Raw genomic sequence first — 16,202 nt, forward strand, 5'->3', positions numbered from 1 at the left:
TAAAAATGATGTAGGGACCAGCAGGGACATTTTTTAACGGGGAGATGGAAGTGAATTTGGGTTTGTTGTTGTTGTTTGTCACAACGTTGTCTAACTTAGCAGCGAAAAACAGCCGAATTTGCCAAACATGCTTTTTATATGGAAAAAGTACTTTTTGTGCCTGCCAGCAGGGTTCTAACAGTAACAGCTTTTCAAATTTAAATGCAGCTTGCTCTCCGGTGTGGTCAGAGCCCATTGGATTTAGGAAACTAGATAATTTGTTGTGCTTCTGATGGGAGCAGAAACTAGGAAGGCGAGGCTGGCATCCACCAGGCCCACTTAGCAAGGTGGCTGCCAGGGTTTATTTTTTGGTTATTGTTGTCGAATGATCCTTATTTGTAATCTCTTTTTCTGCTTGAGATCCCCTTTTATTTTTCAGAATTGTGATTTGCATCGGAAGAGGAGCCTGTGAATTCAGAGGCTGGGCCGCCGAGGGCCGAACGTTCCTGTCCATAAAAACAGAAGCCTGGCCCGGGCCACTCTCTTGTGTGAATCTGCAAAGCCAGCTCCTCTCCATTGGTTTGGTTTTGTTTCTTGTATCTCTGGGAAGGCAGGCAGACAGCACGGTCACCTGTGAATGCAGCCACAATTGGCTTAGCTGCCTCACTGATAAATGTGCCCCGAGTAAGCTACAGAGGGATTATCAGCGTTCCCAGCAGCTAAAGGTGATTTTCAAGAACAGGAAGGATTGCTCCAACCCGTTCTCCTTGAATTTCATTTTAATATTTTGCGTGACAGAGCGCAGAGCCGATGGATATGAATGTATTTAACTCCCATGACCAATGCGCCACAGCCTCCAAAACATGGAGCCCGATTCTGTATCTTCTTTTGGATTCCATTTTCTCAGGTTTGGACATCCTCCAAAAGGTCAGCCAGGAAAAGTCTCTGGATGCCAGACACCGGGCAGAGGCTCTCAGGCCAGCAGGCCACTGGTGCTCATCCATTCATCCTAGAAATGGGCACAAAGTAAAGGTTAATTCAGACACTTGGCAATTGCTTGCTTGCCCACTGGAGTTACACAAACCAGTCCATGCTGATTGACTGCAAAACTACATCTATTTTATTTAGTTGTTCTCAAATAACCTGTCTGAACAAAATCAGAGCCTGACTGAAGAAAATTAGGGCATAAAGGAAATTACACTGAGAATAACCGAGAGTTGGGAATTAAAATTAACACATTTAGGGGAACTGTCTAATACACACTCTCCGGATATTTAATTTTTTTTTTTTCAATAGAGGAGAACTGGAAAGTTTTTATGTTCTAGAAGAAATTGTGAAGCCCATTCTTAATAGCTTTTTAAAAATTCAGTTTTTTTAAAAGTATTTATCTTAATTGACATATAATTGATTTACAACAGTGTCAATTTCTGTGGTACAGCAAAGTGATTCAGTTATATATACATATACATTCTTTTTAGTATTCTTTTCCATTATGTTTTATCTCAGGATATTGAATATAGCTCCCTGTGCTATATAGTAGGAACTTCTTATTTATCCATCCCATATATAATAGTTTGCATCTGCAAGCCCCAAACTCCTACTCCATCCCTCCGCTATCCAACACCCCAGCTCTCCGCCCGCCGCACCACTTGGCAGCCACAAGTCTGTTCTCTATGTCTATGAGTCTTAAACTCAGATTTTGAATCTTCCTGTGTTGAAATATAAGCTGATTTAAAAGTATGATCTCATCTTGGCGTTACCGCCAGCTGCAGCGTAGGTTGCAGATGTGGCTCGGTTTTGGCAATGCTATGGCTGTGGTGCATACTGGCAGCTGCAGCTCTGATTCGATCCCTAGCTCGGGAACTTCCATATGCTGCAGGTGCAGCCCTAAAACGAAAAGTATGATCTCAGTTAGTCTCATCTGAGTTGATGTTTTGGAAAGGGAGTGGAATTTGTAATAATAGTACTAACTGTTTATTGATTGCTCTGTGCTAAATACTTTCTTTACTAGCATTATCTTGCTTAATCCTCACAAAAACCTATGAGGTAGCAACTATAATTCACCTCATTTTAGAGGAAAGGAAATGAAATTTAGAGAAGTGAGATAACTCAGTCAACGTCACGGAGCTAGTAAAGGGCAGAGTTAATATTCGGACTCAGGTCAGCTTCCAGAGGCATTTATGCTTACCTGTTAACTACACTGCCCTCTCAAATTATATGGCTCAGTTCTGCCATGTGTTAGCTGTATATAATCTCCTTGGAAAAGTCACTTAACCTCTCTAAACTCACTTTCCTCTTATAGAAATGGAGATCAATACCTAGAAGATAGGCTTATATGTTAAAATGAACTATGAAGGTTTATGTATGATCAGTTATGTTGAAAAAGAGATGGTGAGAGTTCCCATTGTGGTGCAGCGGAAATGAATCTGACTAGGAACCATGAGGTTGCAGGTTCTATCTCTGGCCTCACTCAGTGGGTTAAGGATCCAGCGTTGCTGTAAGCTGTGGTGTGGGTCGTAGACACGGCTGGGATCTGGCATTGCTGTGGCTGTAGTGTAGGTTGGCAGCTGTAACTCCAATTAGACCCCTAGCCTGGTAACCTCCATGTGCTGTGGGTACGGCCCTAAAAAGCAAAGCAAAAAAAAAAAAAAAGAGAGAGAGATAGCTTCAACTAAAGCTAATTACAACTCAGTTGCCAAGTAAATCTTTTTTTTTTTTTTTCAAATAATTTTTTTTTGTCTTTTTAGGGCTGCACCCCTGGCATAGGGAGGTTCCCAGGCTAGGGGTACAAGCAAAGCTGTAGCCCCCGGCCTATGCCAGAGCCTCAGCAATGCAGGATCAGAGCCACGTCTGTGACCCACACCACAGCTCAGGGCAACACCAGATCCTTAACCCACTGAGCCTTGCCAGGGATCAAACCTGAGTCCTCATGGATGCTGGTCGGGTTCGTTAACCACTGAGCCATGATGGGAATTCCCCAAATAATTATTTTAATAACATCATTTTCTTAATGATTTGATGCTTTCAATGCTCTGCAATGACTCTCTATTAGAACAAGTCCAAACTCCTTAGCCTAGAAGGAAGCCTGGCCACTCTTTATCCATTCAACTGATGGCCTCTTAGGGACAGAACTGTCACAGAGCCTGGACTGTCTTTTTATTAACTTTTGTGATAAACTTTTAACAGCCTTCCAAAGATGTCTATGTCCATGTCCTTATCCCTGGAACCTGGGGACCTGGCACGTATGGTACCTTACGTAGGAAAAGGGACTTAGCAGATATGAGTAAGTAAAGGATCTTCAGATGGGAAGATAATCCTGCATTATCCAAGCAGGCCCAATGGTATAATCACAATGGTCCTTACACGAGGGAGACAGAAAGGCAGCATCAGTAGCAGGAAATGTGACAGGGAAGCAGGAAGGTGGAGTGACTGAAGAGAAGGCCAGGAGCCAAGGAGTTCAGGTGGCCTCAGAAGTTGAAAAAGGCAAGAATGCAGATTCTCCCTGAAGCCTGCAGAAGGAACACAGCTCTGCTGACACTTGAATATATGGACTTCTGACCTCCAGACCTATAAAAGAATAAGTTTTATATTGTTTTCAACCTGTATGTTCGTGGTACTTTATTACTGAAGCAATAGGAAACTCACTCTGCCATGATCATTTCCATGGCTGTTCTTTGGTCCAGGATGTTACCCTAATCGGAAATGTTCTTTTCTTCCTCCCTCTACTTTTCTAAATCTTATTTTCTACTCAAGTCCCATAGAAAACCTATGGCAGATAAATTGTTTACCATAGAACCAATAGATCACTTGACGGTACTCTGACATGTATGGCTCATTTCTTCATTGATTCTTCAATATTTGTCCAATACCTACTAGGTGCTAGAGACACATGCCTTCAAGAAGCTCCTGTTCTAAGCAAGGAGGCAACCAGTGAGTCATTAGTCCACCTATTAGACTGGTGAATAAGGAGGGCTGTAGACATGGGGATAGGGGCTGACTTATCTGGGACGGGCAAGGAAGGCTTCATGGAAAAGATGGTGACCGGTAGGAGCTGAGAAGCTTTAGATCTCAAATTGTTCATGGTCTCAAGCTTAACATTTCCAAAACGGTTGGGGAAGAAGAGGCAGCAGAGTGGTTAAGAATGCGGCTCAAGAATTAGCACTTCAAGGAGTTCCCGTCGTGGCTCAGTGGTTAAGGAATCCGACTAGGAACCATGAGGTTGCAGGTTTGATCCCTGGCCTTGCTCAGTGGGTTAAGGATCTGGCATTGCAGTGAGCTGTGGTGTAGGTCGAAGACGTGGCTCGGATCCTGTGTTGCTGTGGCTCTGGCGTAGGCTGGTGGCTATAGCTCCCATTAGACTCCTAGCCTGGGAACCTCCATATGCTGCAGGTACGACCCTAGAAAAGACAAAAAAAAAAGAAAGGAAGAATTAGTACTTCAAAATCCAGAACTAAGCTTTGCCACTCCCTGGTCAGATTCTTCACCAGTAAAATAGAAATGATGGTAATACTCGTACCTCCATCATCAGTTGTAATCCACCTGCAGCAATGCCAGTTGCTTAAATTGTAAGCATTTAGCATTTATTATCATTTAAAATTTTCAAGGGCAGGTACTCCTGTCAAATTTGTCTCCTTTTGCATTTATACAGTGCTGGACATATAAACTGAGTTCTTGAGAGCAGATCTAGCTGTCTTTGTATTTCTCTATCATATATCTGCACTTTTATTTTTAAATTAAAAAAAATTAAAAACTCTTTTTAGGGCTGCGCCTGTGGCATAATGGAAGTTCTCGGGCCAGGGGTCAAATCAGAGGTACAGCTGGGGCCTAAGCCACAGCCACAGCAATGCCAGATCTGAGCCACATCTGCAATACCAGATCCTTAACTCACTGAGTGAGGCCAAGGATGGAACCAATATCCTCATGGACACTATGTTGGGTTCTTAACTCTCTGAGCCACACCAGGAACGTCTATCTGCACTTGTATAATTTTTTTTTTAGGGCCGCACCCAAGACATATGGAAGTTCCCAGGCTAGGGGTCTAATCAGAGCTGCAGCTGCCAGACTATGCCACAGCCAGAGCAACATGGTATCCGAGCTGCTTCTGTGACCTACACTACAGCTCACCTCAATGCCAGATTCCTGACCCATTGAGCAAGGCCAGGGATCAAACCCACATCTTCTTGGGTAAATGAATTACTAGTCAGATTCGTTTCTGCTGTGCCACAATGGGAATTTCTAGATGCACTTTTAAATTCATTTTTGTATACCCTGCAGGTTAGCACAATGCTTGCCACATGGTAAGTGCTTTAGGAATGCTCACTGACTTGACATGAAGCACCAGAAAATCTCATCTATAGCCTTACAGTTGGAAATGGTGGGTGATTTATTTTCTGGTTCCTTTCATTTAACCACTTTCCAGGTATTTGGATCGGTACAGCCATCGTTTTTATAACAGAGCTCATGCTTAAGGTATTGCATAGTGGAAGATGTGGGTTTACCTTGAAGCTAAAGGCAGATTTATTGTGAAGCTAATAAAGTACTAGTCGTGCATGGACCCCTTCCAAGGCCCTGTACTTAATTTCATATTCTTTTTTCCCCCCAAAGAAAGTCCCCAGAATTGTATAAACTTCATGCCCCACAAAACCCGGATCTCTCCCTGCACAGGGGCTGAGCTTATGAATTCTGAAGCCAGACTGCTTGAATGCAATGCTAGCTCTGCCACTTACTAACTGTGTGGTCTTTCTAGTTTTCTAATCTGGAAAACAGAGTTGATAATGATGCTAACCACTTCATAGGGATGTTGAGTGGATTAAATAAATTAATTTCAGGAAGCATCCAGTGTCAGCAATGATTATTTATAAAGAGCCTTAGGAAGTTTCCAAGGCTGTGAAGGCAAGAATAACAGTTATGAGAGGAGGCTAGAGGAGAAATTTCATGAGAGCAGGAACCATCCTGTTGTGTTAACCCCTCCATCCTCAGAACCATGAAAAGATCAATGCAATTGTATTTTTCATCACTATGCCAGATTGCTTCACTTATTGTGTATTATTTTATGATCTTGTACCTGTATTTTTTCTCTCATTTCTCCAAGTAAATTGTGATAGTGGCTTACATTCACGTAATACGATGTAGGATTATTCATTCTTCCAGGAAATATTTATGGTATATAGTAGGTACTCAAAAAATATTTCTTGAATTGAATCATAACTAAACCTGACTACTTGCAAAAAATTGAGACTGAGACTTTTATGACTAACTTTGTTTTTGGTAAAATCTACATAGGATGAGTCTAAAGTACATTTTGGCATAGTGAGAACTACGTGAAATACACAAGTAGATACATTGAGTGCGGAGAGAGGACATTGTTGTCCTCACCTTCACAGTGTTATTGGTCATCTGCTTTGCATAAGCACCTGCCATCTAGGGGAGAATGCAGGTAGGTTCAGGGGAAGACAGGATGCGTGGTATTGTGGTAGAAAGACATTGATTTGGGAATCTGGAACCTTGACTCTTCTCTTAGTTTCCCTCTCCCCAGCTCTTTGATCTTGAGCAAATCATCTAACCTCTCTGGGCCTCACTTGGTTCATCAGTAAAAAGGCATTAATAATGTCTGCACGAGCTACTTCACCAAATTGTATTAAATTACGTATTTTGTGAAAAAGTACTTTGTAATTCTAGCATACCTAAGAACTACTGCATAAAATAAGGAATGTTTGAAAAAAAGAATGAAAATAGCCAAGAGAACTCATACAAAAATGGGAGAGAAAGCTACTCAAAAGGAAGATTCTAGATACAGAAAATAAGCAAAGCAAATCATGTGTGTGTAAAAATAAATGTGGCAAAAGAAAAACAACCATGAAATAAAACAAATATTTTAAAAACTACTATAGTACCTGGAATATAATAAGTACTCTTAATATTTACTAAATGAATTAATAATTTTATGTAAAATTCTATAAATTAGTTACAATTACCACAATCTAAGGAGATAAGACAAAAGTAAAAGTATATTAAAGACTATATTATAATGTGTTAATAGTGAAAAATTTGGCATGATGGTTAAGGATACAAAATATATTTCTTCAAAAGAAGATGTGGTAGATATACACAATGGAATATTACTCAGCCGTAAAAGAGAATGAAATAATGCCATTTGCAGCAACATAGATGGTCCTAGAGATTATATTACTAAGTGAAGTAAGACAGAGAAAGACAAATATCATATGATAGTGTTTGTACATGAAATCTGAAAAAATGACACAAACAAACTTATTCACAAAACAGAAACAGACTCATAGACGTAGAAAACAAACTTGTGGTTACCAAAGGGGAAGGGGGGAGGAATAAAACAGGAATTTGTGATGAATAGATACACACAACTATATGTGTAAGATAGATAAACAAGGGCCACAGTATAGCACAAGGAACTGTATTCAATATTTGTAATAACGTATAATAGGAAAAAAAATCTAAGAAAGAATGTGTATATATATATAAAGAATATATATATAAAAACTGCATTGCTTTGTTGTACACCTGAAACTAACACAATATTGTAAATCAAGTATACTTCAATAAGAAAAAATGTCGAAGAAGAGCCTAGACCTTGGATGAGTAATATTAGGATCATTTTGATACATAGGTTGTTTATCTTTGTAAACAAGATAGGTTTGTCATATTCTGTACAGATCTATGAGGGAGACTACTTATGAACTTTCCTTTGGGAAGGAAATTTATTTTTTATATCCATATTCTATCATTGAGGGATTTTAATTACAAATTGTATTAGTTGAAAAATATATATGTTTGTTCAAAGATATGTTTTACTTCTGACCACATTCCAGCATCTTTTCCCTGTGTGGTTGCAGTGCACTTCTTCACAGATCTCTCTTGTTTCTACTCTTGTCCCCCCCCACCCCCAGTTTACTTTTCACATAATGGACAGCATGATCTTTCAAAAATGCGTATCATGTCACATGACTCCCTTACTACAAGTCCTCTGCCAGCTTCCCCTCTATACTTGTAACAAAATCCAAGCTTTCTCACTATGGCCTGCCAAGCCCTGTCTGATCTGGCCCCTGCCTACTTCTCTCTGTCCTTACCTTTTACCACATACCCCCTTGTTCCCTGCGTTCCACTTCTTTGGCTTTGCTGCTCTCTGAAGACAGGACACTTCTTCCTGCCTTAAGGACTTTACACCTTCCCTTCTCTCTGCCTGTTCTGGTCTTTCCCTAGATGGTTGCGTGGCTGTCTCCTCATCATTCAGGTCTCAGCTCAAGCAGCCTCTACAGATAGGGATTCCCTGACTATCTGCCTAAGATTACTTCTCCATACCCCTATTTTATCACTCTCTGAAAATGACAGAACACATTTGCTAATTTGCTGGTTGTTATGATTGTTGTCTGTTTTCCGTTGAAAAATAAAAGCCTCAGGAGGGTAAGGACTTTATTTTTTCTTTATTCCAGCTTCAGTTTTTCTAGTCTTCATTATAAAATTCTTTCTTTTCTTTTCCTTTATGACTTTTACTTATCACTTTCTTCATTTCCATTTTCATTTACCTCCTTATTATGCCCACTTCTCCCATTTAGGAAGGTTAAATCATTTTTGGAATTCATAGGGCCCTGCTGTCCTAGTCATTTAAAAAGAACAGTCAGTTTTTATACAGAAGATTCACATTCCAGAGTTCCCTGGCTCATTCAAAAAAACCATTGAAATAACAAATACTTTTGCCAAAATTATACATGCCATAATAGCTGGCTCATTCTCTTCTTAGAATTCTATGCAACATTGCCCCATAGCAGACAATGTTGCTTTGCCATGACTCTGTGTATGCGTGTGTGTTGGTGTGTGTGTGTGTACACTCACCTGGGAATGTTTGTATGTATTGACACTATTCTTGGAAGGAAGTATACCTTTCCTCAGGTCCCATGTTGCCACATTTCTTTTATCGTAAGTAACTGGAATAAAAATGTTTATTTTTATCTTAAATATAAGAGGCTGCATCTCCCTGGCACAGCCCTCACTAATTCCTGCCCATTTGCCTGCTTGCCACTGATTGGCATGGCTGCCCCTTGGGTTCTGGGTTTAGCTGTTCGCTCTCTGTTGTGGTTCATTTTTCTCCTCTGTTGCCTAATATAACACAATGTGCAGAAAAGCCCTGGCGCTGTTTCCTGGCTACATGTTTTGAATTTTCCCGGGGACTCTTTGGCCCTGTCAAACATTCTCATCCCTCCTCTGTGCACCCACACTTTTTATATATGCCCACTTTACACATTGCTCTTCCTCGGTTTCACAGGTCACAAATCCCTAGCAGTTACCCACCGCTGCCTAACCCAGAATAGACTGTCAGTTACATTTGTCAAATAAATGTTTTGTGACGATTTTTCACTTTCCTTTTGAAATTTTGATCTTCTTTGGGTTTGTTCATCCACATTTCTACAGGTATAATCAAGTGTAAAGGAGGCATGTGTCACACCGACTTTCAGAGAGAAGACCCTCCCCATAAGACAGATGTCTTTGATTATGCAGTGCAGCTTGCCCATGTAAACCTCTTGCATTGTTTGGAGATCCTATCCCATGCCAAGGATCTAGCCACCCACAAGCAGGCACATTGCTGTCCAAACAGATGGACAAGGGAGATAGGCAAGCCAAAGCCCATGGACGAACATGAAATGAATTGGTGCAGAGAAGCCAAAGGTATTGGAAATGAATGCTAGTCTTTGCTGTTCAGTTTCCAGTGTAAGGATGGACCAGTGTGGATGAGACTTCGATACTGAGCTGCAAACAAAGGAAAAAGTGAATGAGTACAATAAGCTGGATGTTTCAACAGGTGCATGAAAGCCCACACGAGCATGAGTAGCTCCGAAATGCTTAAGTCAGTGCACCTTTATGTCATCTTCAGCGGAGTCAGTTCTGAAAAGACACCCCTGGGCCAATCACCCATCAACAATCATTCATTCTTTATTCAAAAAATATTTGTCGAGCATCTAACATGTTGGAGACACTGGTCGGCACCAGGTAAGTAAACGTCCTGACACCAGACTCGTGTAGTCTCTGCTCTATTAGAGCTTACTTTCTATAATTAGTACATAATTAGTTATTTAATTATAATTATAAGTGCTGTGACATACAGGGAGCTAAGATGATGTATAAGGGAGGCTCTGGATGTGTAGGATCTGGAAGGACATCTCTGAGGAAATGATATTTAGGTTGAAATCTGAAGAATGTGTGGAAGTTGAAGTGGGAGGGGGGTGTGGTGGAGCAGAGAGCAGGGGAACATTCTTGACATAATAATATCCACTTTATAATGTCCCTTTGAAGTAGCAATTAGCTGTTTAAACTTTTGAGAAAGGGAATTCACTCCCTCCAGAGACATTTGGAGTGCTCTGTCAGTCACACCTTCATTTTGAACCCAGATCTACCTCTCTGAAGCTTCTTATCTTTGGTTTTATATTTACTTCTTAGGACCTTGTGGAACGAGCCAACTCCCTCCTGTGACAGCAATGGTTCTTCAAGGTTTCTCCCCTGTGGGCAGGTTATTTAACCTTGCAAAGCCTTGGGTTTTTTTCATCCATATCTGGGGCTAATTAATAGCATCTATTTCAGAGAGTTGATGTGAAGATTACATGAAAGAGTCTATATAAAGTGCTTGGTTTAGTGCTCAATAAATGGTAATTTTTACCATGATTATTACTATATAAAAGTCATCTGTATACTGATCTTTATTATTGGATTGTATACTCCTTAAGGGAGGGACCATGGAAAAAGCACGCATTTGGAATCAGATAAATCTCAGATCAAAGCCTGGCTGAAATAAGTACTAACTCCAGATATGTGACCAGTTCTTGTAGACATTCTAAAAATCATGTTCTCACCTTACTTCCCGAAATTATTGCAAGAATCAAGGAGTTAATCCAAGGCAAGATTTCAGCACAATACCTTGCATTTAGTAATCAGTGTTCAATTAATATGTATTTCCTTTCCCCGTTATGGTCCCCCAGTGGTTTGCACAGTATGTGGTTACTTACCTGTGTATTTATAATTCAACACCCGCCTACTTCTAAAAAGTATGGGGCCTGTTAGGTAGTAGCTAGTAAATATTTGTGAATGAATAGAATGGGCAGATGAATGAAATTTTGCCTACTTAACCACCTTTCTTATAGGGGAACTGCGGAAGATTTCCCCAGCAAAAGGTAGAAGCTTGATGTCTTATAGATGAAGACTGGGGAGACTGGGAAGACCCATCCAGGGTACTGACACTGGTCTTCGGGGGCCAGGATCCCTGCTCATGCCTCAAGCTACCTGTAATGAAAAGTCCAGTGTCTGCCACCTGTCTCACAGATCTGTCCTGAGGATTAATGAGATCATGTCTGTAGATAAAGCCTGAGAAGTCTTCAGAAGGAAATTACAGGTAAAAGTCTCATTCCACTGACTTAGGCTGCTGAGAAGAGTTCTCAATAACAAAGCCGTGGTCAGGTAGTAGTAGGTGGCTTTTAAAAATGTTCTTCTGTTGATACAGCCACTTCTAGACCCTGAACTAACCTGTGGGATAAGTTCTTTCTCAGGTCCCCACACTCAAATATTCTGGAGGACTGTCCATAATCGCCTGGGTTTTAGCTAAAAATACAATTTCCTGGGCTTTAACTTCAGGTCCCAAATTTGCAAAACTCCAGGAAGCACCATTTATATGCAACACAATGTGAATGGTGCCCCCTGGTGTTGTTCAATGAGGCAGCAGTGCTTACTTCAGACTCACTGAATGGGGATTTTTTAAATTTTTAACAAGCACTTCAGGCTCATTATCATTGAGAAACATTGTCAACATTGAAGAAAGTGACTGTTGTTTCCTTTATTGGTTGGAGGAATGGGGATTTGCTAGGGGAGAGGGGAACAGCAATGAGTGATAATGAGCTCTTCACACTTTTACCCAATCCCTGGGTAATGATAAACCAATTAGGAAAATAATAGCTAACATTTATTGAGTAAATTTACTAAGGTCAGGTAAGGTCCAAGGCACTCTGTAGCCATCATCTCACTTCACCCTTACAATAACTTCATGAGATTGTTGTTATTATTATCTTCGTTCAATAAATGAATAAAATGAAGGTCAGAGAACATCATTCTGGTACATGGTAAATATTCAAGAAATGTTAACCATTATTATAAGTCTATCTGTGAAAATACTTTCTATAAATCCATTGCTTTAACATCCAGGTCAGAATAGCAGCTTTGATGACAGTAATGACTGGGGCATGGGCACTGGGTTAAGCTTGGGTGGGATTTTTGGGGTCATATGAAAGTGACAGGCACCAATGGAGAGGAGAGCAACAAGGAGAGGAGGACTTGAGTAAAAAGGTGCTTTGTCTGGCTGACCTTTTCTTTTTCCCCAAGAGGAGAGGGGGAACCGCCTATACTGCATCCAAAAACTTGCCAGTTTTTATAGTGTTTTCCTACATAGGATACGTAATAAGTAGTGGGTTCTATCTGAAAATCTATTTTAGAAAACTCATAAGTCAACTTTTGGAATATAATCTGTTTACATATTGTGGGCTATGATAGAGCATGTCCTGTGAAGGTCCTTTTCAGAAGTCAGATTTAACCAGAGGCTATAAACACCAGCTAATATTCTGGGAGGTGGGGGTCAGGGGAAGAGCATTCTTAGAGAATTGGAGTTTTGTTTATATCAAGGAACAGATCATCCAGAGAATCAACAAGTAAACACAGGCCTTAAATGACATTAGATTTAACTGATAGTTATAGAACTTTCCACCCTGAAGCAGCAGAATGTACTTTCTTCTCAAGTGCATGTGGAACATTCTCCAGGATAGAACACATCTTGGGCCACAGATCAAGCCTTGGTAAATTTTTTAAAAGTTGAAATTATCCCATGCATTTTCTCTGTCCACGATGCAATGAGACTAGAAATCAACTACAAGGAAAAAAACAGCAACAAAAAACATGAACTCCAGGAAGCTAAATAATATGCTCCCGAACAACCAATAGATCATTGAAGAAATCAAAGAGGAAATCAAAAGATACTTAGAGACAAATGACAATGAAGACACAAAACCCAAAACCTATGGGGACACAGCAAAATCCGTTCTGTGGGAAGTTAATAGCAATACAAACGCAGGAAAGAAGAAAAAGCTCAAACAACCTAACTTTACACCTACGATTCCATTATGGCAGAGATCACCATCAATCTCATTCTCTTCTTCCTGGATCCAGAACTTGACTGTATTTTCTGGTTTCTTTTACAGTTAGATGTAATATGTGATATGGAATTTGAGAGAAGGTTGTAAGTGCTACTTTCTAGCACTTACAACCCATCAAACCTTCCACTCCTGCCCCTCATGACTTTTCATCCTTCTGGCTGACTGGAGTGATGATGCCCAAGGCAACCTTGACAGCTGTGTGTTGAAGATGGCAGAGCTGTTACCAGCCTGGATCCTTGAAAGACTGTGTATAGCAAGCTACCTGTGAGCTGAGCTCTTTTCCTGGGCGTTGAGTGAAAGATGAACTTTCTTTAAAATCCTTTGAGTTTGAGGTGGGGGGGTCTCTACTGTGACTTAGTTTTATCTAATAAATACTTCTGTGGTGAACATTAATCTTTAATCTTTGATTAACCTTGTGCTTTTTTAATAGGCCATCTTGCAGGTATTGTTTTTGTTTTGTTTTTTGGTCATCGTTGTTACTTAAAAGCTCTCTAGTTTAACCAATAGGAACCCTTATTGGGAACAAATAGATTTTAAAAAATAAGTGGAATTTTATGAGCAAATAAGGATAGCTCTTCCTTTTGGCAATTTCACCACAAGCAATATTCAACTTGAAATCAATGCTGTTGCCTTAGGCTGATGTTTAATGTAAAAAAAAAAAAAAAGAAAGAAATTAGATACATTTTCAATTCAAGATTGTCATTTGTGATTATACCTTACTCAGCTTTCCATCAGCAAAATAATAGAGTAAGTACTAAATGCCAGGCTAGGGGCTGAAGAAATACCAGAAAAGGTGGAGTTTATTCAAAATCATGTATTTAAGTCAACACTTAGTGATAACCTATATGCCAGGCCTGGAGATTCAAATATGAATAAGACATTCTCTTAAGTTGAGGAACACATGCTCTAGTGAATAACCATTATGACTTTATAAATGGTTCACTTTTTTAAAAGGGGTTTTTCTTGTTTTTTAACCAGCATAGACTATTTGCCAATCCACTAGGCAGCTAGTAGGATGCTGACAAGATTAATTCAGAAAAGATTTGGATTTTATTCATTACTCGATAATATTTGTTGAATGTTGAATGATGGAAGGGAATATAATGGGCCATCTGGTCCAGTATCTTTTTTTTTTTTTTTTTTGCTTCTTAGAGTGATACCTGCGGCATATGGAAGTTCCCAGGCTAGTGGTTGAATCAGAGCTGCAGCTGCCAGCCTACGCCGAAGCCACAGCAACACAAGATCTGAGCCGTGTCTGCAACCTACACCACAGCTCATGGCAAAGCTGGATCCTTAACCCACTGAGCAAGGCCAGAGGTTGAACCCACATCCTCATGGATACTAGTCAGGTCGATTACCACTGAGCCACGACGGGAACTCCCAGTAACCCTTCTGATATTCCTTTAGAGCACTTCTGCTTGCTGATGTTTTAGTCTTTCTGAATACCCCTGGAGAAGGAAATATTTCTACCTCCTGAAACATACCCAACTTTCAACAGATCTTATGCTAAAAAGTTCTTCTTTGTAAAGAAACGAGAGACAGGGAGTTCATGTCATGGCGCAGTGGAAATGAATCCAGCTAGGAACCATGAGGTTGTGGGTTCGATCCCTGGCCTTGCTCAGTGGGTTAAGGATCCGGCGTTGCCACGAGCTGTGGAATAGGTCGCAGATGCGGCTCAGAACTGGTGTTGCTGTGGCTGTGGTGTAGGCCAGCAGCAACAGCTCTGATTAGACCCTTAGCCTGGGAACCTTCATATGCCACCGGTGTGGCCCTAAAAAGCCAAAAGCCAAAAAAAAAAAAAAAAAAAAAGAAATGAAAGACAGAATGATAAAAGGTGTTTTTTAAGGAAAAGATTATGGATTCTAATAATTTTCAGTCCTTGCATCATTGTCTCTAATAACTGTTTCCTGAGTCCTATTCTAGGCATTATGATCAGGGTTGTGGCAAAAGAAGCAGATAAATGATTCCTTGATTCTTTCAAAGAAATTGCAGTCAAGTTAGGGAAACAGGTTATGCGCCCCAGGCATGCTTCTGCCCTAGTTCATTTGCACTTGTTGTTTCCTCCACCTGAAATCTTCTTTTTCCAGATACCATATGGTTCACTCCCTTGCCTCTTGAGGGCTTTCTTAAATGTTATCTTCTCAGTTAGGCTTTTGCTAATCATACTATGTGAAGTTGAGTAACTACCCCTTCCTCCAACAATCCAACACTCGCTCTTTTCCTTCCCCGCCTTATTTTTGTCCATGTTATTAATTTGACATGCCATAAACATTAAATTTTTTTTCTTCGTTCTCTGTTTCCCTCCATTAAAATGTAAGATTCATAAAGACAGGGATTTTTGCCTTTTTTAGTAATATTTGATAAATAGTAGACACAATAAATATTTATTGAATATTGTATAGTGAATATGTTTGTGGGCAAACATAACAATCTAAAAATATGTAGTACAGATTTGCTCCCCTGAATAGGTATAACTCATCTTTCTCTCTAATCAATTAATAGCTCATTCCTGAGATGATTCTTAGGCTTTTTTTTTTTTTAAGTATTCATTTCATTGTATAGTTCTTTGTTTTTGTAACCATTAGGACAAAAATATTTTGGCTTTTATTAAGAATATTTTCATATGATGAATGGGTTCCCATGCATTATAGATAATTCAAAAACATGGTAAGTTGCAAAGAAGAAAGTCCATGTGATCCATTGCTTCAATATTCAGAAACAATCACTCAAGATTTTGATATTCATGTCTCCTCCCCATCCCCACCCCACCCCCACTGTCCCAAAATGGAGCATTCCATGGTGCCTTTTGTAAACTGAGTGGCGTAAAGTGAACAAGCAATTATCATAGGATGATTTTGCAAACTGATACAAGAATAAATTGAGATAAAGCATAGGTGCTCGTAGGCAGAGCTCAAAGCTATGGTGGCTTGATGCTGAGATGTTGAGTGTGGTTCCCCAGGCGAGGAAGCTTGGTGGTGCCACTCTTTCTGTCTGGTGTGTGTGCTGCCT

At 40.1% G+C, this 16,202-nt stretch overlaps 1 protein-coding gene across 1 annotated transcript in view; it reads left to right on the top strand.

Moving 5' to 3' along the window:
• The window catches only part of LOC110261216 (uncharacterized), a 236,979-nt gene that overhangs the window by 113,355 nt on the left and 107,422 nt on the right, over nt 1-16,202 (top strand). Inside the window, exons 3-5 of the mRNA XM_084965718.1 lie at nt 419-704; nt 9,421-9,996; nt 11,142-11,389. Coding sequence (XP_084821844.1) covers nt 419-704; nt 9,421-9,426 — 292 coding nt within the window. The 3' untranslated portion in view covers nt 9,427-9,996; nt 11,142-11,389. The remainder of the gene's footprint in view (nt 1-418; nt 705-9,420; nt 9,997-11,141; nt 11,390-16,202) is intronic.

This window comes from Sus scrofa, chromosome 6 (genome assembly GCF_054392235.1).
Source record: "Sus scrofa isolate SSC_HxYL_T2T_F1_AM1 chromosome 6, Sscrofa_HxYL_maternal_Yorkshire_Landrace_v2.0, whole genome shotgun sequence".
NCBI classification, from domain to species: domain Eukaryota; kingdom Metazoa; phylum Chordata; class Mammalia; order Artiodactyla; family Suidae; genus Sus; species Sus scrofa.